Source organism: Priapulus caudatus, unplaced genomic scaffold, assembly GCF_000485595.1.
Source record: "Priapulus caudatus unplaced genomic scaffold, Priapulus_caudatus-5.0.1 Scaffold85, whole genome shotgun sequence".
Lineage (NCBI taxonomy): Eukaryota > Metazoa > Priapulida > Priapulimorpha > Priapulimorphida > Priapulidae > Priapulus > Priapulus caudatus.
Window position 1 is genome coordinate 4606 of NW_014577146.1, and position 24910 is coordinate 29515.

General features: G+C 39.0%; 2 protein-coding genes across 2 annotated transcripts in view; one reads left to right on the top strand and one right to left on the bottom strand.

Annotated features, from left to right (window-relative positions):
* The first annotated feature begins 3061 nt into the window (after positions 1 to 3061).
* LOC106804754 (cyclin-dependent kinase 8-like) lies at positions 3062 to 10547 on the top strand. Its single transcript, XM_014806075.1, has 10 exons — positions 3062 to 3205; positions 4248 to 4388; positions 4757 to 4814; positions 5383 to 5514; positions 6062 to 6205; positions 6640 to 6709; positions 6857 to 6929; positions 7461 to 7643; positions 7865 to 7957; positions 9313 to 10547. Exons 2-10 carry the CDS (start codon positions 4296 to 4298, stop codon positions 9412 to 9414), a joined length of 948 nt encoding a protein of 315 aa, XP_014661561.1. The 5' UTR covers positions 3062 to 3205; positions 4248 to 4295; the 3' UTR covers positions 9415 to 10547.
* Positions 10548 to 17748: 7201 nt separating this feature from the next.
* LOC106804743 (transcription factor COE3-like) overlaps positions 17749 to 24910 on the bottom strand; it is a gene marked incomplete in the record, with an annotated part of 113990 nt that continues 106828 nt past the window's right edge. Inside the window, 3 exon segments of the mRNA XM_014806067.1 lie at positions 17749 to 17837; positions 18605 to 18789; positions 19753 to 19926. Coding sequence (XP_014661553.1) covers positions 17832 to 17837; positions 18605 to 18789; positions 19753 to 19926 — 365 coding nt within the window.

Here is a 24910-nt window from a genome sequence, read left to right on the forward strand (position 1 = left end):
GCCGCAACTTTTAGAAGAGCTGGAAAGCAAACAAAAATATTTATCTCTAATTTTTGTATATTATGTAGAAAATAGTTGAGGTATAATTTTCAATAAAGTTCATCTCAAGGTTACGTGATCCACAAGTCAAGTAAAGGCAAAAGGTCATCAAATTTTATACTGCTCTATATAACAAATAATGACAGATTTGATTGCCTATGCAATAGGGGTGTAACGATATACCGGTATATCGGTATATTGCAATATAATTGAAAACTCGATATATCGCGATACAACTTCCGGATATCGATATTTTACGATACGGTGGATAACAAGAAATAAATTACTGACATTTGCCTTTATGTCTATATGTTAATTGGGCTCGAAAATTATGCACTGGCGGTGTATATATATTACGAAAGCACAATGCCTACACGACGCATACAGTATTACTGGTAAGCGACCACTTGCGTGGAGCACTGCGCGGTACTGTGGTACTACTGCGCGCAAGAGTGGGCAGACGTGTGAGCGAGGCAGAGAGCACGGCAACCAGGGAGTCTATATAATAGCCTATGCTCACCTGAGTGCCGCGCGCGCGCGCGATACAAGCTGAAGGCGAGCACCCACTTTTTCAGTTTCAGTTTCTGTATCCAGTATATAGCCAATATATGCAGCAGGGGTATTGTGTATTCCAGCCACGGCAGTGCCTTCGAGAGGGTATTCAGTACAGCGGTGACATTGTTACGGCACAGAGGGCTGCCACTGTCAGCGGAAAACCATTGCCGTGCTTCTGTTTCTCAAGAAAACATGAGAAATTAATCATGTCACTATAATACAATATAATGATGATATTAAACCATCAAATATGTTACTATATCATGCATGGTATACAACTTTCCGCAATACGGTATTGGAAAATATTGCAATACGGTTTTGTCGTATTGCAATATATTGCAATACGGTTTTTGGTCCCAATACTCACCCCTACTATGCAATTAGCTTTCCAAAGACACCAATATTAACTAATTTGGCCTAGTAGTTACAGAGATACGACCATTTGAAAATTGACGGGTGTGTCCATTTTGGCCAAAATCGCCAAAAAAGGGCGTGGCGTAGCGCGAAAACCGTTTGTCCGACGGGTTCAGCCTAAATTACCCCATAAACCAAATTTCAGCCAATTTGGAAAGGGTAAGGTGTAACCCATTGGGTGAACTGACACGGAATGACCCATAAGTCGATAATTTTGGAATCAGCATATTTGTGCCGACTTACGAAAATGATTTTGTCGACTTCTATGTAGGGCTCTCCTTCCAGACGCCCGTCACCCCTACGCAGTCATAAACATGCTCCACACACAACGTCAGTTCGTGCCACATACATAGCAGACATGAAACAATCGAGTCCGTACGCCAATCGACACCACTGCTGGCCATAACGCACGTACATCGTACGCACTAGCGGCAAGCGCGGCACACGCTGGCTATCTGTAACACCCGCTGTTGATTACACGTTTGGACATTGCAGGATATTTGCGGTGCACATCTGCTAAATTTTCTTGGAACACTTGCTAAAAAAATATGGTAATTCCGCGAGGCCGTGCTCTGGAACGAACTAGTTAAAATATAGCAGAATATAGGCGCGTTCACACGGACGTTTTTGGCCCGAGCCTAATTAGACCCGCGCCAGATTTGGCTCGAGCCGAGAGTTCACACGGACTGTTTTTCGGGCCGTGCCAATTTGGCACGAGCCAATTTGGTCCCATCGAAAATGTCGGACCAGGCCCGAGCCAAATTTTAGCACCAGCTTTCGAAAAATGTGATCAGGATGCATGTTTTCAAGATTGATAATTGAACTCGGAACGTAAGTAAAGACTCTGAATCGTACACAACGCCATCTCGCGACATACTGCCAAAGTATCTGTGAGATATTTGTGCAATAAAATTTATTTGAATTTGAATTTGAATTTGACAGACAGTATTCACTTGCATACGTGTGAACGCTCTGACTCAAACCGGCCCGAGCCAAATTTGGCCCGAGCCAAATTTAGCCCATTTGGCTCGAGCCAAACCATGACCGTGTGAACGCGACTTGTATCAAATTTTGCACAGGGGAGAGATAGTGATCCGCTAGAGATCACTCTTTTCAACGTTTTTGTTAAGCGCTAACAAAAACGGCTCTGATTGGCTAATTTTGTCTTTTATTTATTTTATTGTTTATTATTTTTGGCTAATTTTGTCTTTTATTTATTTTATTGTTTATTATTTTTGGCTAATTTTGTTTTATTTTAGAATTAGGGATAGCCCTGGTTAGGATTAGGGTTAGGGTTAACTGATTTCTATATCCAGAACTTATTTCCAGAGGTCCCAAGTTGGGAAAATCCAAGAAAGGGAGCCAGCAATCCAAGAAAGGGAGCACTTGTGATAATGGTCCATTGCCGTTTTTTCGCAGTGCGCAAAAACAGGAAAAAAGTTGTGGCAGGCTGCAATCAATATGTGTTTGTCGCGGCACACCACCATTTTTTATAAAGTATACATGTAAAATAAAATGCAAATTCATGTTAATTTATGGGTTTACATTTATTTATTATTATACGAGTATATTACACATTGCATCACATTAATGCTTGACATTTGTGGTCTTTTATTGTTTGCTGGAATCAAAGTACATCAACAACAACGGCAAATTTAGTAATTTACTGATGTAAATTTTCATATGGCTGAATAATGTTACGACCGGGAGCTTCTGGACTCATTCCGGGGCACCGGGAGCAGCGTGTCATACCGGGAGGATCCCGGTGAGACCGGGAGACTTGGGACGTCTGTATTTCTATATTCACTATCTCTCCCCTGAGACCTACTAGAATATATATGGCTCTGTTCTGATGTCAACTTACAGATGGAAAATTACTGTTGTTTGTATTACATATGAGACCTGTCTGAGGGCGACGACTTGCACATAATGACGGCTTATAAATGACGACTTAGGCGGGGCTATTCCGGCGGGACATTGACTTCCATGACGATTTATGCAAATTGACGAGTTAGACGATGACGACTTATGGGAGTTTTACTGTATTGCGTATGTGTTGCATTGATCCCATGACTAAATATTTCAGCTGCTACGTGAGCTGAAACACCCAAATGTAATCTGCCTGCAGCGAGTGTTTCTGTCCCACAGTGACCGCAAGGTGTGGTTACTGTTCGACTTTTCGGAACACGATTTGTGGGTGAGTGTGTATAAGTTGGTCACAGTTAGAGTAACGTTAGTACTAACTTTTGATGTAAGAAAATTCCAAAAGTAAGGTTACATCTATAACCGTCACGTGACCTAGTCAGTTTAACTTTAAGTATGGTAAGTATATATTATATATTTTAAGGCATGATCACTTTTCACTCAGGTATGGCAATAAGAAGTAATTTATGCCTCTCATGATTGCTATTTTTTGTGTATAGAGTAGAGAGTACAATGTTACTGGTTGCAAAGTCCCAACCATAGATTAATTTAGTATGGTCGTAAATGTTATTATGCGCAGCTCAAACTGCCTCGTTGACTTGTGCAGATGTATAGGATTATGTTTAGCATATTGTGATCGTTATGGTGCAATTATCGGCTCTAGTAACGCATTGGCAAGTATGATGTGTCTATTCTGCACTATCCTATCATTTTAACACGTAGAACATAATACACGTATTTTATAAAAGATTTAAAAGAACGGGTAACCTTTTTTATAATATAACTTGTATCTGTGGTAATCAGGGTTCCCACGGTCATTAAAAGTCATTAAAAGTCATGGAAAATGGATTTTGGTTTTCCAGGCCTTGAAAAGTCATGGAAAATGGGGAAAGTCATTAAAAGTCATTAAATGTGAGATTTTCCTGGAGCATTTTCTTCTGTCAAGTTTTTGTAATATTTGAAATCATTATCATTATAACTAGCCCAACAGAGGGGAGGAAGCACAGTCCCCAGTGCTGTAATCTCAAATGTTATACAAAAGCTATTGATTTCAGGGTCATGCATTATGTTAAATAAAGTTTATTAACATTTTTTCGAAATCGATGCACTGCATGATGTATGATTCGTTATTATATGCAAATTCTTCTCAAATTAGTCATTAAATTTGGAAATTTTAGTCATGAAAAGTCATGGAAAAGTCATTAAATTTCACTCCAGGTGATCTGTGGGAACCCTGGTAATTTTTATCAACCACATTAAAATTGGTGTGTTACTGCCTAATATGAGACACTTCTGAGATAACCTTTGCATTTTAGCATATAATAAAGTTTCATCGAGCATCCAAGGCAAATAAGAAAACTGTGATGGCTCCAAAGGCAATGGTAAAATCTCTACTGTACCAGATACTTGATGGAATACACTACCTACATTCTAATTGGGTTTTGCATAGAGATTTGGTAAGTATTATAAAATGACAACAAACGTCTTTTTGATAGTATTGGGATATATAAGCAAGTATTCCTCCAACTAGAGAATTACTGTCTTAAATTTTTTACTGCTGCTATCAGTCCTGTACTGGATATTGTAAAACACCACCACATAGCATAATCCATAGCATAATAAATTACAAATCATCAACCAAGGTTTCAAGGTAAAGTTTGAATTGATTTTTTATTATTAAGTTAAAATCTCACAGATAAGTTGCTGTTAAAAGGTACTAATAAATATAACAATCAGTTGCTAAATTGTTATCACTTGCACATTTGTTTCACAGTGGTAGAATATTGTGAATTATTACCAGTCATAATTATATACAACATTTCAGAAACCTGCAAACATTCTAGTAATGGGAGAAGGTGCAGAAAGAGGCAGAGTGAAAATAGGTAAGCACATAGCTGTGTTGATTCACAATTTCACACGATGAACAATATTAAAGTGTGGTAATAACTGTGGCATAACGTTTTCATGCTTGCCTAGTCTTGAATTTGTGCACATGATTTAGTGATTGAAATGATTTCGATAACACTACACATAATCTCTGCTAGCATTTATGTTATTAAAACTATATTTCAATAAAGTTTTAATAAAACCAAAGTTAGTATAAAATGTGTGTAAAAATGATTCATATAATTAAATTTTTGGCATGCATTTTATTTATATGAATTGAATGCTATGTGCAATAACAAGTTTAGAACATTAGAACAGCAGAGATTTTTTTCATAGATAGTTTTTTATTTTAAATGCTGTTTTGTGTGCATCCTTCTGAGAGCAATGTTATATATCTTGTAAAAAAAACATCGGTGTGAAAGTCAACTGCTACTCTTGAGAACAATAATCACTATAGTGGTATCAAAAAAGTCCTGTCGACTCATGTCATAAACATAAATGTTCATTCTTTACCATTTAAAAATGCGTACTGCTGCAGTACAGGCATACTCCTTCTTATTTTAGCTGACATGGGATTCGCACGATTGTTCAATAATCCACTAAAACCATTAGCTGACCTTGATCCAGTTGTCGTGACATTCTGGTATCGTGCTCCTGAGCTGCTCCTGGGAGCAAGACATTATACCAAAGCCATTGGTGAGTATAAGCGTAGGAATTATTTACCTGTACATATAAATAGGTTATTTATGTGGTTCATATATAAATGGTGAGAACATTGATTCATATCCCCCTATATAAATGGGTAAATGATTAATTTAAGTATTGTTCAAATCTATCAAGTGATTGTTTGATTAGCTTAGAAAAAGTAACCCCTCTTAACAATTTATTCATCAACCTTCACATGTCATTCACCCAGTTTGAACTCTTATTCATTCACCTTCATGTGCTATTCACCCACCTTCACATGTCATTAACCTACATGCACATGTTATTCGTCCACTCTCAACTGTTATTAATCACTTTTGCATGTCATTCACCCACATTTACACATCATTCAACCACCTTTACATGTCATTTCCGTACTTCGTGGTACAAAAGCCCTTTGTAAATATATAGCAGATCAAAAAGCTAAACAAAATTTGTTTATATGAAAAAAGTAGCATACTGATAAACTGATCCTATTGCTAACTGCTACGGGATTATTTTCTAAAAGCCTTCCTAATTTGTGGATTATTTTGTGCAGATATATGGGCAGTTGGTTGCATTTTTGCTGAGTTGCTCACATCTGAACCAATATTCCACTGCAGGCAGGAGGATATCAAGACAAGTAATCCATATCATCATGACCAGTTAGACAGGATATTCAATGTAATGGGTTTTCCCCAGGGTAGGTTTCAGTCTGAAGTATAGCATTTCTGATTTAGGAGTTCACCCTTCACAAACAAAAATTCCACAATTATATTTTGCCACGTAAAAAATGAGCAAGTGCAGATAAAGGTGCATATTGCATAAGGCTGGGTAGAATTACATTGTAGGAATGCACATCAAGGTTTCATTAGATTGTAAGAAAGTACCAAACACAAATGTTTTGACATTTTATGAAACAATCCTAGCTAACACCACAAGCATTTTTCGATGGTGTGGTGCTTATTAAACTTACATCTCTATTTAATAGTTTGCTGTCTTGTGTCATGCAGCATTTTAATGTGATAAAAGCTAAACCAATTGATATACATCGGTGACTAAAATTAATTTCTACCATGTTGTTTCAATAGTTATGATTTTAATTGCATTTAATTAAAAAAACAAAAAAATTCACAGAAAAGGACTGGGAAGATATCAAGAAAATGCCAGAATACAGCACTCTAGTGAAAGACTTTAAGCGATCTAGGTATGAGTTCAAGTTGCATTTACATGTTTTCTGATTAAGCTTGTTCACGTCATATATAGCCAACTTAAATGAGTGAGCATGCTGTTACTATTTTTATATATGCATATCAATAGCCGAAAAATTAATTATTGTACAAACCTATTGCAGTTACAGCACTTGCAGTTTGACCAAGTACATGGAGAAGCACAAAATACTATCTAACAGCAGTGCCTTCAAATTGGTAAGAGCTCACATAATTAGAAAAGACAAAATCATGGAAACTTAATATAGTGATGACTATTCACAAGGACCTAACCATCCATGGATTTATATTGTTAAAGATAGTGATAGAATGGCTTGCCAAAGCACATTAATCATTGTAGATTATTTCCATGTGCTCTGTTACTGAATGTGAATAATAAACACTTGAGAGAGAGAAAGAGAGAGTGGGGAAAGTTTGAGAGAGAGAAGAGAAAAAGAGAATGAGGAAGCCAGCAAATGAGTTATAATTATAGTCTGACTGCTGTGCTAGCATGTAGAACAGCTTTCCCTGACATTTCAGACATTTTTCATTTGGTAATAAATCTGTCAATTCTGCTTTGATGATAATATGTAAAAATTATTAATAATGTGTTCTGCCTGTTTCTATAAGCAGGTTAGATGCAGGTTTTGTTTTACTCACTTCAATAAAACATACATTCCCTGCCTTCCTGATTTCACACCATGATTACCGTGCGGATGTTACATTAGCAAAGTCTCACACGTTTTCCAGCTGTCAAAATTACTTACTATGGACCCAGCAAAGCGAATAACGTCTGAGATGGCAATGCATGACCCTTACTTCCTGGAGGAGCCACACCGGACAGGAGATGTCTTTGCCGGATGTCCCATACCATATCCAAAGCGAGAATTTCTTACCGACGATGACAACGAGGATAAGTCCGATACCGGAAAAGTAAGGGGCATTATAAACTGCATAGTTTTAAGGTTGAGGAAAGGGAAGCTCTGTTCACTGTTGAGTGGAATGTGTGAAAATGCACAAGGCAGTGATAGAGAGAGAGGGAGAGAGAGAGTGTGTGTGAGAGATAGAGAGAGAGAGAGAGAATGTTTGCTATGCTTTAAGAAGAAAAGGTTCACATGCATTCTTTCTCACTCTCGGTTGTTGCTGTTCTTAAGGTACAGGATCAGTCGAGCGCTCATGCGCCCCCTGCAAAGCGAGTGCGAGTGGTGCCACCAAACACAACCTCCACCATGTCCAGTGATTATCCGGTAAGATACCTACTGATAATGAGCCAAAGTGAACTTTTAATGAAGACAGATTGATTTTTGGAAAATGTTCAGAATTTTCAGAAAAGTTGGTGCGTGTCAAAACCATGAACATATATATGTATGTTGTGTAAATGCCAATATAGCATTGGCTTCAGAAATTAGGTGTTTCAGAATTTTATAGAAGTGACAACAGATGTCATTGATACTGATGTTCGAGATTTGCTTTCCCTCAAGGTGGTGAACAACAGTAGATGGCGTCCATAGGCGGCCGGCCTGAATAAGCATCGAACACAAATTAATTAAAAATACTCACACTGTTACTTCGCATACACAACATACACTTTAATTATGTCAAATAACTACAGATTCATGCTCTATGCTCCGCTCGAAACTTTTGCCAGCTCTATGATGCAAATTTCTGCAAAGTAGTCTGAACACATTTCAAACACAAAAATGACCAACTGGTCGCTGTGGCTGCTCCACCTGACGGAATGTCACAACTACACGACAAGACCAATTTTACTTCTAATGATTTCTAGACGTCCACGAGGCATCTAACTTGCGTGCATACTGCAAATTATTGCACTCTACTGCCGAATTTCAGCGGGAAAAAAAAAAAAAATGCTTTTTCTAGTGACGAAATAGTGCAACAGTGAACAATTTGCGGAGGCTTACTGTTGTACGCCTCCTCAAGGTGTTTTGCAAAAGTTGAGGACGTCCATAGGCAGCAGGCCTGAATAGGCATGTCAGAAAAATTATCAAAACACTTAGAAAGTTTTAAAGCATACATAAAATGGAATATATTCATGCCAAACCACAACAGATTCAAAGTCCAAAATTCACTGCAAACTTTTGCCAGCAATACGATACACACATTTAGTACGTTTGCACCCATTTCACACACAAACATGTCCTTCTTATCATGACTATATGTATAATGCAAATTAGTACACTCTAGTGCCAAATATTACAACCAAAAATTGAGAAATGGGCTTTTTACAGACATGAAGTAATGTAATGGTAAATAATTCACAGAAGACTTCCCCCTTTAGTGATTCCCAAAACGTCCATCATTGAACATTTTGCTCCGTTCGACAGTCTAGTGTATAAAATTGAACCAGACCTGTATTTGTGTAGCTTATGGCGTTCTAATGAGATAATCATTGCTTTGTACTTATTATAGATGCTTTGCCAACGTATGAGTACATATTAGATATTGTTATAGATTAGTGATGGTGCTCAAATTGATTCATTTACACCCAGTCATCTTTATGGTAGCATAGGTATATTCTTCAAAAGCATGGTTTAGCAGTGGTCTGTGCATATTTAAGGAGCTTTTTATTTTTGTCTTTTAGTCTCACATGCAAATGCAGGGAAATCACCAAAACATGCAGTACTCCAGTGCAAATCAGCAGCAGCAACAACAGCAACAGCAGAATTATGGGCAGCGATACTGATCAGTGCGCTAACGTTTAACAGCAGTGTGCTTGTCCTATTCGTCTTTGCTATTTCATGGAGTGGAATATGTGCCTCGAAAAGTTTAGTTATGGATTTGTGAGCGTAATAACAGGAAGCTTAAATGAACACATCATCTGGGGCGGGATCTTCTGGTATATCATAAGCTCTTGCATACTAGGTAGCGATGGCATGAATTACCATGATACAGCAATCTGCTGTGCTATCTTGAATCTAGTTTGCTTTTGCAGCATTCTCTATTTGTGAGGTGCACTGCACCAACGAAACTAGACAATACAAGTAACAGCGCATGATTAAGTGTGGTGACCATCAACGTGTGGGTAACAAACGTCCGATTCCACAGGGTTGTGATTGTATACACTGCAGACATGATTCAGGCGATTGTAGTAAGGCTCTATCTTCATTGTAGTGTCATAGTATATATATATATATATATATAATATAGCGTGTCTTAAGCAGGTTTTTATTTTTAATTATGGAACAGCTAAAATTTGTCTGTGACATCAACTCGTGATTGAAAGCTTGCCAGTAGGCGGGTTTATGTAAAAATGACTTTGAAAACGAAATGTTGTTATCTGCCCCGCTGATATGGCTCACCTCGAAAGCAGGCATGTCCCCTTATTATGTGAACACACTGAATAGGCATTTTTTTAACAGAAACTACGGTATTACAAGTTACGTAGATCTACAGAATAGCTATGCAAATGCAGAACTATGTTGTTTTGCCTTTTGTTTCTAAGTCATTTCCGAGAGCAAAGTTACAGAGGGACCCACGCATTAGCGTATATATATATATATACATATATATATATATATACATATATATATATATGATGCGGATTGTTCGTTTGTTATACTATGTTTGCAAATTATTTCACTCTGGTGTAGTCGGTGTCTGCAGACGTATTTTTCGTGAACATACGCTTTTCTGCTTCTTCCCAACTCATGGCTTTATTGCCTCACTCTTCTCATCAAACGACGCAGGAGTTATGCAAAAATATTGTTTTATTTTCCTAAAGTGCATGTAATATATTAACTATCGTATGTATACTATATTGATATGTTGTGCTATAAATAAGTATAATAAATTAAAACGACCTTGTTCTTTTTTGCATCCGTGCTCTTGTGTCGTGGTGTCATGGTTAGTAAATGTGCGCCGTGTGGCAGACTTGACTTCAGCACTGCAATGATACATTGAGGTTAGAGTAATTAGTTAGCTGTCATGGGGGCGTGTGTGACATAAGCTACGTATGCTTAGATTCTATCAGGAGTGAATAATAGACTCCTATTATAATATATCTATTATAATATAAGGACATGTGTGAAGAAGAGGCCTGGACAGCCTCTACGGGGCACAGCTCGACTGAGCTCGCCTCTATTATAATATAATATATATATATATAATTATAATATATATTATATAGAATCTCTATTATTCACTCCCGGTTCTATGGTATGACCACGTGGCTCTGCTGTTTTCTGTGTACGTGCACGCGTGTGTAAACGATTGCCCCTCTCCCCCTATTCCCCCTCCTCCGGTAAACTGTCAATCATTTTCTGTGGCAGGCCACCCCTCCCCCCGCGCCTGTGCCGAACGCCCACAGTGCAGATTTAATCACGGTACATACCATTAGTTTGTTTTCTAAGTCTAAATAGGAAATGGGTTTCTGATCCGTTTCCTATTTTAAAAGTCTAAATAGGAAATAGGGTATGGGTTTCTGATCCGTTTCATATTTTAAAAGTCTAAATATTAAAATGGGAAAAGGAAAAGGAAGGGGGTACGTGCGTGTATCCGCGTGTACGTGCGTGTATCTGCGTGTACCCGCGTGCACGTGCGTGTACCTGCGTGTACCCACCTGCACGTGCGTGCACCCGCGTGTGTGCACGTACACGCGGGTACACGGAGATACACGCACGTACCTCCTTTCCTTTTCCTTTTCCCATTTTCTATTTAGAATTGGAAACGGATCAGAAACCCATTTCCTATTTTCTATTTTTATATTAAAAATAGGAAATAGTCAGAAACCCATTTCCTATTTGCAACGTCAAATGGGAAAATAACTAACGGTATGTGCCGTGGTTACACATAATTTTGCAATCACCCGCGGCACGCCTGCGGTCATAGGAATGCAAGTCTTTGAACAATTTTATACGGATCTCACTCCCAATATCTTTCGCACTTACACCTACGCCTTTGGTCGGTTGGTGTTGATTTTTAGCTCATCTGACATAGTCAGATGCAGCTTGTAGAATCGCATGAGCGTGCGTCCGTCCGTGCGTGCGTCCGTCCGTCCGTACGTCCGTCAACAGTTGGGCACAAATCTAAACGGCTCGACGTACGGATTCGAAGTCGGGACGTAGGGGGTAATTCGAAAACGAGTTGGGATGTCGAAGCTGGGGGTCAAAGGTCAAGAGGTGTAAAAGAAGGGGGAACATTCCCTCCTTAACTTAAGGTATAGGGAGGAAATGCAGAATGCGGCACAAATCTAAACGGTTCGACCTAGGCTCGTGATAGTCGGTGTATAGCATCATGGTAGGAAAAGCCGTCACTCGAAATTGGAGATCACATGTCAAAGGGCAGTGGGGGAAAGGTCAGATATCAGACTTTTTCTGAGGACATGGGCTAACGGGCAGAGTGGAAAACATTTTTGTTTCAGCGCTGACCTACCATTTTTATCACTTTATTGAAAGGACCATGAAATGTGCTTTCCACTGACGTGCGAAGAGTCGGTGTCTGATAACCTTTTGACCCTCAAGAGGAGGGTTAAACATGGATTCCTGAACTGCCTCAATGATGTCACAGTCATGGCACATCCATAATCTGGGAACCCAATATTCCTCGATAGCCTAACGGCTACAGCACAGGATTAGGGCTCAAAGGTCCTTGGATCGAATTTCATCAGATTATTTATTATTTACCTGTGTTCTGTATTTTTCTATCTTTATTCATTTAACTATTTTTTTCCAATTAAGGAAAATATTTACATGATTTATTTACAACAATTTCATAACAACAAATAATTTTTACAAGAATTACATTTTTTTTAATAGGGTTAGGGTTAGGGTCACAATGTACCATAAAAACAGGAGTTTCAGGCACGCGATTTGTATCAACCAATGGCATTTGGGAGGTACGCAGAATGCAGAAGGTTGCTGAAATGATGTGTACGCAACTGCGTATCTGCATATCTGCGCCTAACAAAGGTCTCACTACGCACGACTTAAATGTTACGTTTATCATTCTACAAACAGACCTCAGATGAGCCCAGACGCTCTGCGGCTCTAGTTGTTTTATATTGACTCTTATAAAACGAGATTTCTTACAAAGTGCCATTCGAAACCTAAACGACCCCCCACCTCTTAATACATGTGTATGCGCGTGCGTGCGTGCGTGTGTGTGCGCGTGCGTGCGTGCGTGCGTGCGTGCGTGTGTGTGCGCGTGCGTGTGTTCGTGCGATTTTGTCGGTGCGTGGGCGGTTAGGGTCGCCTTGCCAGCCACTGGACTAGCGATGTTTGCGCGAATAGCAAAAATGCATCCCTATGCATAGAAATGGCATAAACGCGCCTGCAAGAAAATAATAAATACTACAGTTGAGGATTTAGGTGAGAGAGCTATATTTGGCGAATATATTAATCCATTTCTGTTGTACTATATGTATTCATGAATTACAAAAACGGTATTAGAACAGACGAACATCGCACGACTATAATCTCGGTCGGTTCGGCACGCATGCAGGCACCTCAACTTTTAAATGCGCCCCATTTAATGATAAACAAAATAATATTCTACGTGACAGATACCGAAAATGTGCGAACGCATCCGTTACCGCTATTTGCTAATATCCTACAGTGGGTCGGATTGGCCGGCTGTGTGTGTGTGGCTTGTCGGCAGGCCTATGTGCTCTCTAAATTAAAAAATCCAATTTCAACAAAATAATATTGTATTGACTTAATAAAGGGTTGAGATACAGCTACAAATGTCATGTAGGAAACACATTGTTATTTACTGACTGATTTCAACTTTGTGTGCCTGTGCCTGTGCGTGCGCGTGTATGTGTGTGTACGCGAGTGTTTGTGTACGAGCGCGCGTGTGTGTGCGCATGTGTTTTCAGAATACAGGCGGCAAGGGCTAAAATTAGGCCCAACCAAATATTTAGATTTTAATATTAGAAGGGTGTGTACAACGCTTCAATCGTGAGATTCTTCTATTGCATCATATAAATGCATTTTAAATTCTCGCTTTATCGCATGTTATATCTTCTATTCTTCAATTGTACTTCCAATGAGTAATTTATAATATTAAAAAATAACTTTATTTATAAGATTATTGATGATACAGTATATACAAATATTATTAGCTTATAATAGTTCAAAATAAATATAATAAAGTTTCGTGTTAATGGTCATGAAGAATGCGACACGCGCGTGTAGATAGAGTTCAGTAGAGAACGGATTTAATACGCCACAAAACAAATCTATAAAGAAGGTTCCCAGATAAAATGGAAGATTTTTATTAAGTAGAAACAATATTTAAACACAACTATAAGCTACGTTTACAACGTACATATCAGGTTGCTGGTCAAGTTATGGTGTGAGACCTACTTGTATCGGGATAGAGCGAAATAATGGACACAATGACAACGTAAAGTGCACATTACAATACGTTTCGCTAACTACGGTTGCTGTGAAAAAAACAGACCGGTTTCTGATCGCACCAAACTCCTTTCTATTTCATGAACCACTATCGTGGTAAGTGTCATAGCAACAGTTTACCTGCGCGGAATGTAAATTCATAGTATATAATTTTTTTCATTATATTTGTGCGCAAAGTGCGATAATCCGGTTTACCTATAATCCATAGTGTTGTCGCAAATCCTGGTATTTGTAACATTGTAGACGTAGCCTAATAATACCACTGACAAAACGGTTAGCAAATTTACATGCAATTTATAATACTGATGAACAAATATCTAGTCAACGGTTGTGTGCTCTCTATCGCACCTACCAACTGTTTCACGTAACTAAACATAAAATAGATACACAAAACTGTACATGATTACAGAGTAAAATACAAAAATAAACCATCAACTCATAAGAATTTAACAAATACTTGATTCTCCGCTCAAATTCAGTAGATTGAGTTTGGTTGAAGCGTGTTCTTTGGTCGTTGAGATTAAACATTTCATGTAGGTTTATCTATATTTAGGTTGATTGCACAAACATAGATTTATACATATTAAGTATATCGTCCACATAATGACACACGTAAATAAGAACAACATTAAGTTTTGCTATGCAGACGTTTTTATAAATGTTTAATGCCACAATGGGTTGAAATATACATTTGTCGTTTGCCCATCTACCTGTCTCTCTAATTTAACTGGCCATAGATCGAATATATTATTTACACTAAGTTTTGCACACATGCTGGAGGTTCGTAACCATGAATTCTGCACCTTTTCGAAATGGAAGAAAGAGGGTCCTGGCATTGGAGAAGCGTTAAACGACAGTTAACTCATTTACCCCAATAATGCCGACTCCATTGAAGACCTTGTCTAGTAAAAAAAATTATGTTAAGCATAGCAGTGGACATCCTCTCTTTACGTGCCTACGAAAATCTAGTTCATATCATGTTTATAATCAATTTTAAGATACGGGCTAATGATTTCATAGCTTCACCGAGAATTCTTTATTTGAAGACAACCTACATGTTACAATGGCATGGTGGGATTGAATTGGAATGTGCACTTGAACTGTAATGAAAGACACCGTCGTCCATCTAGCAGGCAGTCGGGACTACGCTACTACTTTCCTGCTGATAACACGGTTTGATGAATATGCTGCAGCAATGGTGTACGCATTGCGTGCGCATATTGCAATGTCATACACTTAAAGTAGCTTTGATATATCTTATATCAGCCGTTATACCCTGTGCCTACGCCGGCTACAGAAACGCATTGTTTTCTATATTTCACGGTCAAAACTCATATTAAAATGGAAAAGTTAGAAAAACTTGCATTTGCTGTAGGAAGCATACACTGGCGGTATCATAACTAATGTTTTGTCAGCGGCTAGAGGACCTTTAAAGTAATGCATCTACCTATATATAGTACACCTCTATTAAGATGAAGGCTGTACAGAAAGTACGTGTAGGCCTACAGTAAAATAGTGGAATGTTTTGCGCCATGCGAAGATGTTTGAATCATTATCCACAAGTCCTATATACAGAATTTTTTATAATACTTACATGTAAAGACGCGGTGCATTTGGTTAATGCTAACCACAAGGAATGAATTCTTAGAAAATTTAAGCAAGTAAATATACGAAAAGTATGTATTTTAAAAAATATTGAACACAGTATACATGTACTTAAAACATTCAGTACATTGATAAAATCGTGTACACTTGTACACTGTGTATTAAAGAGAATACTGACAAACTTGAAATAGAAAATCTCCCCTTTCATACATTTACACCTTCATAGAAAGAGAATTAGATATTCGTATTGTAGGTAGAGTGCAGCAGCATCTATATTGTGATGCGCCAAAATAGCAGTGTTACCTACCGGCACAAAGATCGCTAAATCTAAATCGCCTTGCAAAAAATCCAATTGTAATTATACGAGCAAGTCGATATACAATATTTTCAAAAATTGGAAAGCCGAGGAAGACCCTGCTGGTATAATATGCACACGCAAAACTTGAAACAAGATACGTTATCTGAACGAATTTTAAGCGTTTTATACATGTGATGCAATGTGTATGTTACATTGCGAATGTTACTATATACTATAGGGAATGTGAACGTGAAGCACAAGCCAACGGTGATAGAATAACATTATAGCACGTAGATATGGTAGCAGGTGCTTTCGCGTGCTAGCGTGCGCGCGTGTAGTTTATGTTAGTAATTCTTGAATTCCAAATGGAATGGTGCATGCTATGAATTTGTCACGTGTCACGCACGCATATGAATTCTACATAACCCATACATTCCTAATTCATGTTTGTGCCTGTTCGTTTTATTTTCAAACCCTAATTCAATATTGCGCTGGATATGTTGGCATCAATGTTCATAATCTATGTATTTTCTTCGGAATGTAAATGGACTGCAGTATATCACAGCGATATACATACACATTCACCAGTATCGTTGTAAATTTTCGCCTGCTTGGAATTATAGTTTGTAGGAAAGTCACGCACAGACGCGTTGTGGTAACGAGTCTTGCCACCGTCAGATTTGAGAGCAAGCACGCCATATGCAGTTTAGAAACGATCACTGTGGTCCTCTATCACAACAGCATAAAAACCTGAGACACATGTGAACGATGAGAAAGAGAGAGAGAGAGACAGAGAGGGGTGAGAGAAGGGGGGGGGTTGTATGCCTGAGACCTGCTAGGTGAAGTTGAGCAAAAACATTAAAGTTTACACCTAAAATACCAACATCTACGACAGCAATTTACTGTGTTCTTTTTGATTTTTGAATATTTTATAATAGTACATGCCTTGACTAGCAATAATAATACATTGTTTGATTATGTTTGACAGAAAGCAGACACCACTGTATAATAATAGGGTGGTAACAGTCGCATGCTAAGTGTGGTGTTCTCTAAAATAACACCTAAATATTGGGTGAAAATAAACCCCTCGTGCAGGTTACTGTTACCCTGCACCCAAGTAAGACTTGTGCAATAGATTTACAAAGCAATATTATGCACTATAGATATGAGTGCATAACAACCTCCTATATTCTGAGTGCAGATATGGGAATAAAAGGTTTTCCCGTTATTACGAAATTTGTGGTGATGCTTGACATCAATCATAAAATAGTAAAACATAACTATAATTAGATACGGAACGCAACTACGCTGTCTTCGATCCCATTTTTATACTTGTCACCATACTTAAATATATACAAGTCAATAAAATCCAAGTGACATATTACAGGGGTACGATTTGTTCGAAGACAAGATACTTACATGTGGGGGAAATACGTGACGTAAATACTGCTATGATGTACGCTAATATTAAAACTGTCTGGAGTGAAAAAAACAGGCGGATTTATACCTCGTGTTTACACGAGGTAGAAGTGAAAAGTTTCCGTGATTCTTCTTCTATTGAAATAAAAGAGGCGACGATGAAAACGATTCCGTGCCATAATTACGTAGGCCGGAAGCGTTGAACGAGCCAACGTGAGGGACCACAGTAGTAGATATTACTAAATTGACCGTATGGTCTTGGAATGGCGTCACTACGACCAACCGCGCTAACAGAAGGCAGCCGAGCCGTTGGTCAACCTCACTACTTGCACAGCGACGTCCCGTATGACTGCGCTCCCCCGGCGGGTATAGCAAATGGATTCATACTTCCGAAGGGTGGCGATACTATGCCGTTCATCGAGGTCATTCCTGCGAACAAACAGAAGAATTAAAGTTGTTTTATTTAAAAAAAATCTCACAATAATAGAAATAATGCACGCGCATGCCTCCGTGTATGACTTGTTGCGTGCGTGTGTGTACGTCCGTGCGTGCGTGCGTGCCGGGTGTGCATCCGTACACGTGCAGTTACTGTGTGTACTCCTGACTCTAATATGCCTAGATAAGTTTCAATAGCATATTGAAGAATGAACTGTGCTTTTCATGCGGATTCCATTGGTTGATATTCGGATGTTACTGTGTGTGATGTGATGTGATGTCTCTGACATGCTACTCTCATGTGACCCTCTTGATGTGATTATGGCACACGTCTTACTCTGAATAACTCTTCGTAGTAAATATCGCAAAAATTTAAATAAAAATGGGCTGCATTCAAAAGTAAAATTATACTAGTAAGACATATAATATAGTGCAGGTTGCTCTGTGGTTCGGCCCCGGTCCGGCAGGTGTGCAGTCAAATGACTGCGGATCTGACCAGCTAGTCACTCTGTTACTTTAAAGGTTGGGGTAACAGATGTTCCAATATCGCCCGCATAATTTTACTTTGAATGCAACAAACACGAATATGCTGAGTATATGTCTCATGATATAAATGTTTGCTAAGCAAAAATTTGACCTTCACCATTTTTGAACTATAACGTGAGAAATTTATGCGAACGCACTATAAGAAATACTGCGAGTGTTTATCCACTACGTTTTTTTTTTTTAGAAAGAGAGAGGATATAGAAGATGATACTAACATGATGCATGAGCGCCCACCCCCCTGAGCTCTGCATGCTGGGACTGCCACAGGGGCGAACCACGGGAGCAAATGCACTTTTCTGCTTGACTGCCGACAGCATGTTAGCCGGAGAGAAGCTAAACAGTCCCGTTGAACTGTAGCTGTGGTTGTTGTTATCAGTCATCTGCATTGACTGCGATACTGCTGAAACAAAGGAACGCGATCAGTGCCAGTTTCAGATCAGCGCTTCTCGTTGGCTTCCTGCTCAGCGCGTAGCCTTTCTTGAGCCGTCTATCCTGTCAGGGAGTCTGTGAAACTTGTGAGAATATGCTCGTTTTCATCAGTGCCAGCGCTACTACAGGCCCTATCCTAGTTGATGACTTGCTTGAGGCTAAACCTGATTTTCCTCTAATTCTATGTCTGTCTCTGTCTCCAAATGCATACCAAATAATGACGGTTACTCATGCACATTTCCAGTATTTTGGAGACTGCTGCTATTCAATAAGCTTTCAAACAACCTCTATCGCATTTTTAATGAAAAAGAATCCATTCTTCAAAAATAGAATTTAAAAAAGGAAGAATGCATATCTTCATTTCCCCAATGAAGCAAACGAAGGAGATCACTGCGGCATAAAATATATATTATTCTTATCTCATTATTCATGGCATGAAACACAATTCTTCCTTTAATTAAACACGGTTATTTTTTATACATCGTTTTCAATTAGGCCTACCGAAAACGTTTCTGCCAATTATCAATGAATTGGAGAGGGCACAGTTTTTAAGTATTCAGCTCGCTGCAATTACCTTACTGGTATATCTGTTTTAGAATTCATAGTTATATTATACCAAGAGTCCATAATAGAGAAGGAGTCTATGATAATAGAGATTGACTCTAGAGATAGACTATGGAGATGGTCTCTATTATGGACTCTTGATTACAATGATATGAATAACTAGCTAGACATCGTGATTCGCGTAGCTTTCTGTATCTGCCACATTCAACAATCTTGCGTCCGTAAACACGGCGCAAAATATAGGTCCTGAAACCAAGAAGCAGAATATCGTTTCGAATGCTTGAATAAAACGCCGGCGCGGGTGCCCACGTCATTTTATATCGAAAGCGAAACATCGATCGATGAAACTGAGATACGTGAGTAAACCTACCATTGAAGAGTCCCGGAGAACTGGGAACCCCCATGTTGCCAATGTTGCCCGTGGTGCTGTATTGGCCGTTTATGGTGGCGCTGCTGTAGCCTGCACTGCTACTGCTGTGCGGTGTTGAGCCATTAGACGTGTAGCCCCTTGGCGACACACTGCTTGACTGTCCTCTGTTGTAGTCTGTTACAAAAAAAGCAATCAATGCAACCATATTTTACAGTGATACGATAAAAGCGCTCAATAATAATTTGCCAATATAAATGAAATAAATATATACTATATGGTAAATTATTGGAAATATATTACTATATATATATAATATATATAGTATATACGGAGAATCGAGAAGGAAATACATAATGAGATTATCTATGTATGGTACTTTGATATATAATTGCCAGCAACGTACTGTACAAGATTAGACAGTTCAGAACTGAACTAGATGAATCACTAGCGGGTCGCCTTCCGGCGTTACAGGGTGTGTTTCGCCAAGGGCTATACGCTACTCGCATCACGAGTCGATTAGAATTTACCGTCATCACGCGGCCAACTGCCCTGTGCCGTTCTCCTGTACAGCTGACGGTAGCTGACCACCTGTAGGCGGTTGATCTGGTCAGTGCCGCTGCAGAGTGATTCTGCCGCTGGAGAGACGTGGGCGGTTGGGAATAAGGACAGGCCTGGGTTGTAATGTTCTAGCATGCTGTAGAGCGCCTCTGCCAAGTCGGCTGCACGCGCTTTCAAAATGGATTCTCCTAGAAAAACGAAATTGGGTATATGGTGGAGGCGGAAGACGAGGAGGAAAAGTGTGATGAGTACCAGTCGCTGCTAGTAAATAGACACTATGCTTATTGTCTTATACTCGGTACGTGATTGCATGCCGAGTATTGCTACAATTGCTATCTGCACTCAATCGGATATATTATGATTAAAAATATAAATGTAAATTTGCGAAACATTTACGTTTGAAGTATGAGCATCATATATACCTCAGCGTTATTTGGGTGAGTATTACCACCGACATCTAATGTATCATTCAAGCATACTTTGGTAGCCTGTTCAGGTGTCACCTGGATGCCTCCGGTAACAACTTCATAAGGTCTCTGCGAAAACCAATTAGTCTATGTTTGAGCGTCTCGTCAACGCTAGGACATGGGATATAAAACCAAATCATTACGACTTGACTTTCTTTTCAGTGTACAATTATTAATTGTAAATTTTTATGATTTGTATGTATTATTATTTATTATTATTATATTATTTTATTCAATGGCGAATATTAACTATATATGGTCGACCATAAAATGTCGTATCAAATATATTACGTGAACATGAGCGATTCGCAATTAATTATATATAAATGTTTAAAGTATGAAGAAAATGATCACCTAATAGATGCAAAACTTTCATTAAGAAAGCGGTTTGAATTGGAAGATTAAAAGTGGATCAGTATGTGCGAAGCGACTTACAGGGTAGATCAAAGATCTCGGCCGCTGGGTCATTTCACTCGCAGAATTGCTTACGATTGTATGACAGCCGTCCCCGGGGGTGACTTTCAACAACACTGGGATGTGGCGCTGGGAGGCGTTTGAACCCTCAAGGGCATGGGGTGGTGTAAGCAGCTGGAATAGGAATGTGCGTGAAGTTATATGAGGGAATGCGCGGTCTAACTGGCCGCCAAATAAAACGGGCAGCATCTGCCAATTTTACACGACTTTGCGCACACGCTCTGCGTTTAGTCGATTGATATTAAAATTATATCCGTATGAGATTCATGTTCGACACGTGTCGTACATATTAATGGCATCAGGAATTATATTTTAACATTTGTGTATGCGCCGGATATCGTATTAGTTGAGCGCGGTGGAACATAGGCGCATCTGGAATAATGCAGGAGATCTTCATGAAATAGTGCGTTTGATCGTCTGGTGAATAATCGTGGTTAATAAATGGCCGGGTAACAATTTTCAAACATTGACGATAATAATTTGTTTAAATTGACTACGTCACGAATTTTCTATGGTAAAATTTGTAAAATTGTTGTTGCCATTTTTTTACATTCAAAGTAAGAACTAACGGGACTAAACGTATCGTCAAATTCTTACCTGATAAGATTGTTTCTCAACTAGTTAAAAATCAAAAAAGCCTGGACGATTTGATATTATGTTCCTGACATTAATTGCTTGCTATTTAGTGAAAAAGTAGAAATATTTATTTTTATTTTTTACTATTTACGGTGACGTAATCACTCTAAACATGGTCGCACGCTAGACGCGCAAGTCGTTGAACTATCGGGATCATTAACAGAGATCGTTAGAGTCAGTCTAGTTGGGCACTTGCAGAAGTAAATGGTTGCGGATCCTACCTCACTCCATACTATCATCGTGCCGAAAACAACCTGGATGCCATCGAAGAAGTTGTCGCCTATTATGATTACAGTGGTGCCACCTGTAGTCCAGCCCTCACTTGGGCTGATTGCCTTGATGCACGGTGTGGCTGAAGTAGATAAGAGATTGGCACATAAATCCATCACGAAGCGTCAACACGTGAAATTAGCGCCACAACATACGAGTACGCGACGTGTCATATATGTTTCCGCTCCTCGATAACAAGCGAACATAGGTTTACTGAGCATAACTGTCAAAACAACAATCCCTATAGACAAAGCGCCATTAATGTGTGAGAACGGAAGTAAAAAAACTACTTATTTAATTTAGCTACGTGCCTTTGATAATTAGATAAGGCAGTCTTAGTTATCCATAGTGCGTAATCGTATGCTTAGTGCTGCGTGAGAAGAGGCAACCATTCTCCTGTGACAGGCTAGATTGTCAAGGCGAGGCTATAGACAGCTTTGGGACTCAGCATCAAAGGCGACATATTCGAGGCAAGCATCGAGGCAACATATTCATGAATAATTGTTAGTAGTATGACATGGGGCCGATCTTTTTAGGGGCGGACTAAATTATTAGACCTATATTAGTACCCGGCGTGTGGTCCAAATATCACAGAAAGTTTCTAATACATCGCCATGTATAATACAAAAATAACAAAGAAATTCAAAATCGTTGAAAACTCATGTCTGTGGAAGTCGGGTATTTATTCAGCCATCGCCCGAATTGTATATCGTATAGCCCATGTGTATTATATAATAAAATTACTGCGCTATCTACGATCGAGAAATTTCCGCGTAACGCACGCGCGGTGTGTATTTGTTGACGTGAGACGTAATGGCTACCCGTTCGAAAAAAGCTGCCGAAATACATGTCACTGATCGATCAGCTACTGCGCTTCCAACCTAATGGTTTACGCGCAAACAAAGGGCAAATAGCTTTCTAAGTAAAATTTACGATCCAAAACATTTAGCGCATATAAGTAAATAATTACACAGAATCAAGAGAAAATAGGCGAATAATTCCTTAAAATTTCTTCCGTGTCACATGTAAATGGATATTTATTAACATTCAGTGATTAAATTTCATTTGGCCGCTCGACGAAAATGAGAGCTTAAACAGAAATTATATCATTTTAAATGCGTCGGCAACGATCAGACGATAGCACACGATTTATTGAGTAGCCTGCAAACGTTGTCGGCACGCTCTCTCTTTTTTTCTCTCTCTCGTCTCTCTCTCTTCTCCATCGTCCCCTCGTCTCTGTGTCATCTCGTGGTCGCGTTCTCCTCCTAGCGTATGTTCTCTGTGCCCTCCTCGGTTGCCTCCTCTCGCCCGTCTCGGTCTCTCGCCGATCGTCTCCGTGTTCTCTCGCTCTCTCCCTCTCTGGTCCTCTTCTCTCTTCCTCTCTCTCTGTCTCGTCGCTCTCCGCCTTCTCGTCTCTCCCTCTCCTCCTTCTCTCTCTCATATTTCGTCGTCTTGTCTCGTTGCTCAAGCGCGTTCACTCCTCTCTCTCTTCCGTCACCCTTGACTTCTCTCCTGACAGGCAACAAACTAATGCACAACAACTGCCATTGCCACGTAGAGTTTTCACGAACGATGGTTTCCTATGGTGATTTGAACATATAAATTCTATCTTTACTAAATAATCAGGTATGCGGCCAGTCAAGGCTTTTAAGACACACAACCGTGATGTTATGTTCATGAAATGCATCTTCTGCTATAATTGTCGCCAGCATAGGGATCACACATCAGGAATATTATTTTGCGACTCATCAGTACGACATTACTGTATCTTATAAAATATATGTTAATAGTATCTAAATATATAAGTATATTCGTTTATTAAGATTTATCTGATTCAATTCACCGACTTAAACAATGAAGTCTAAATATTTTCTATTTAGTGACGTCTCGATGAGCGTTATAAGAATGCAAACAAATATAGCGGAGCCACGGTTCCCCGAAACATCATTTTATTTCATAAGTCCTGTAATTTCTCCAGACGCGGTCAGGGTATATACTTCTTTAAAACCGGGGATGTGTCACAACGTTTATTAAACTACAGGACAATCCATATATTACAAGAGCTAATTATTCGGTGACTTTTAGCAGAATTTTTAAGGGTTCAATCTGACAAGAGTCTTAGTGGACTGAAAAATTATTAAATCTATTTTATTTAAATTATACAAATTAGTACTTAAGACTATACAAAATTCCATAGCGTAAACCTTTAGTAGCTTAGGGATAATCAATTATGCTTAAAAATTCGTTGTGCATTATCTTGATATCCAACTGCTTCTTGTGTTTGTCTGCGCTTCTTTCCGCTGTCGTTATATGCTAAGTACTCGACGTGTTATAATTACTTCATACACAAATTTGTGTCGAATAATCCGTGATAAAATATAGCTACACTTACCCCAAGGCACTCACTTGTGATTTTACACTTTATTAAGATTAAAACTATTACAATATTGTACGCTTGCCGTAATAGGACGTGTTGCCGGCGCTCAAAAATACCTATTCAAGTCTGCCAATCCACCAGTCCACTTCCGTCGGATCGAGGACAGGAAATTGTCTGGCAAAGACTTCCGAAAATTATAATTTCCCCCTGCAGACATATTACTTATTACTATATTTAGATTGAAGCGCACGTTTTTTCAGTAGTGCACGGCTGCATTCAAATTTTAATGTACTGCTAAAACGGAGAATGTTTTTCTGTCAGAACACTGCCTTCTGTTTAGCAGTGTCGCTTAACCCGAAATTGGCTTGTGGGTACA

Coding starts and splice junctions, on each gene's coding strand:
- LOC106804754 (XM_014806075.1), top strand. CDS start 4,296: ATGGCTCCAAAGGCAATGGTAAAATCTCTACTGTACCAGATACTTGAT. Junction 4,389..4,756: donor GGGTTTTGCATAGAGATTTG/GTAAGTATTATA, acceptor ACAACATTTCAG/AAACCTGCAAACATTCTAGT. Junction 4,815..5,382: donor AAGAGGCAGAGTGAAAATAG/GTAAGCACATAG, acceptor TTCTTATTTTAG/CTGACATGGGATTCGCACGA.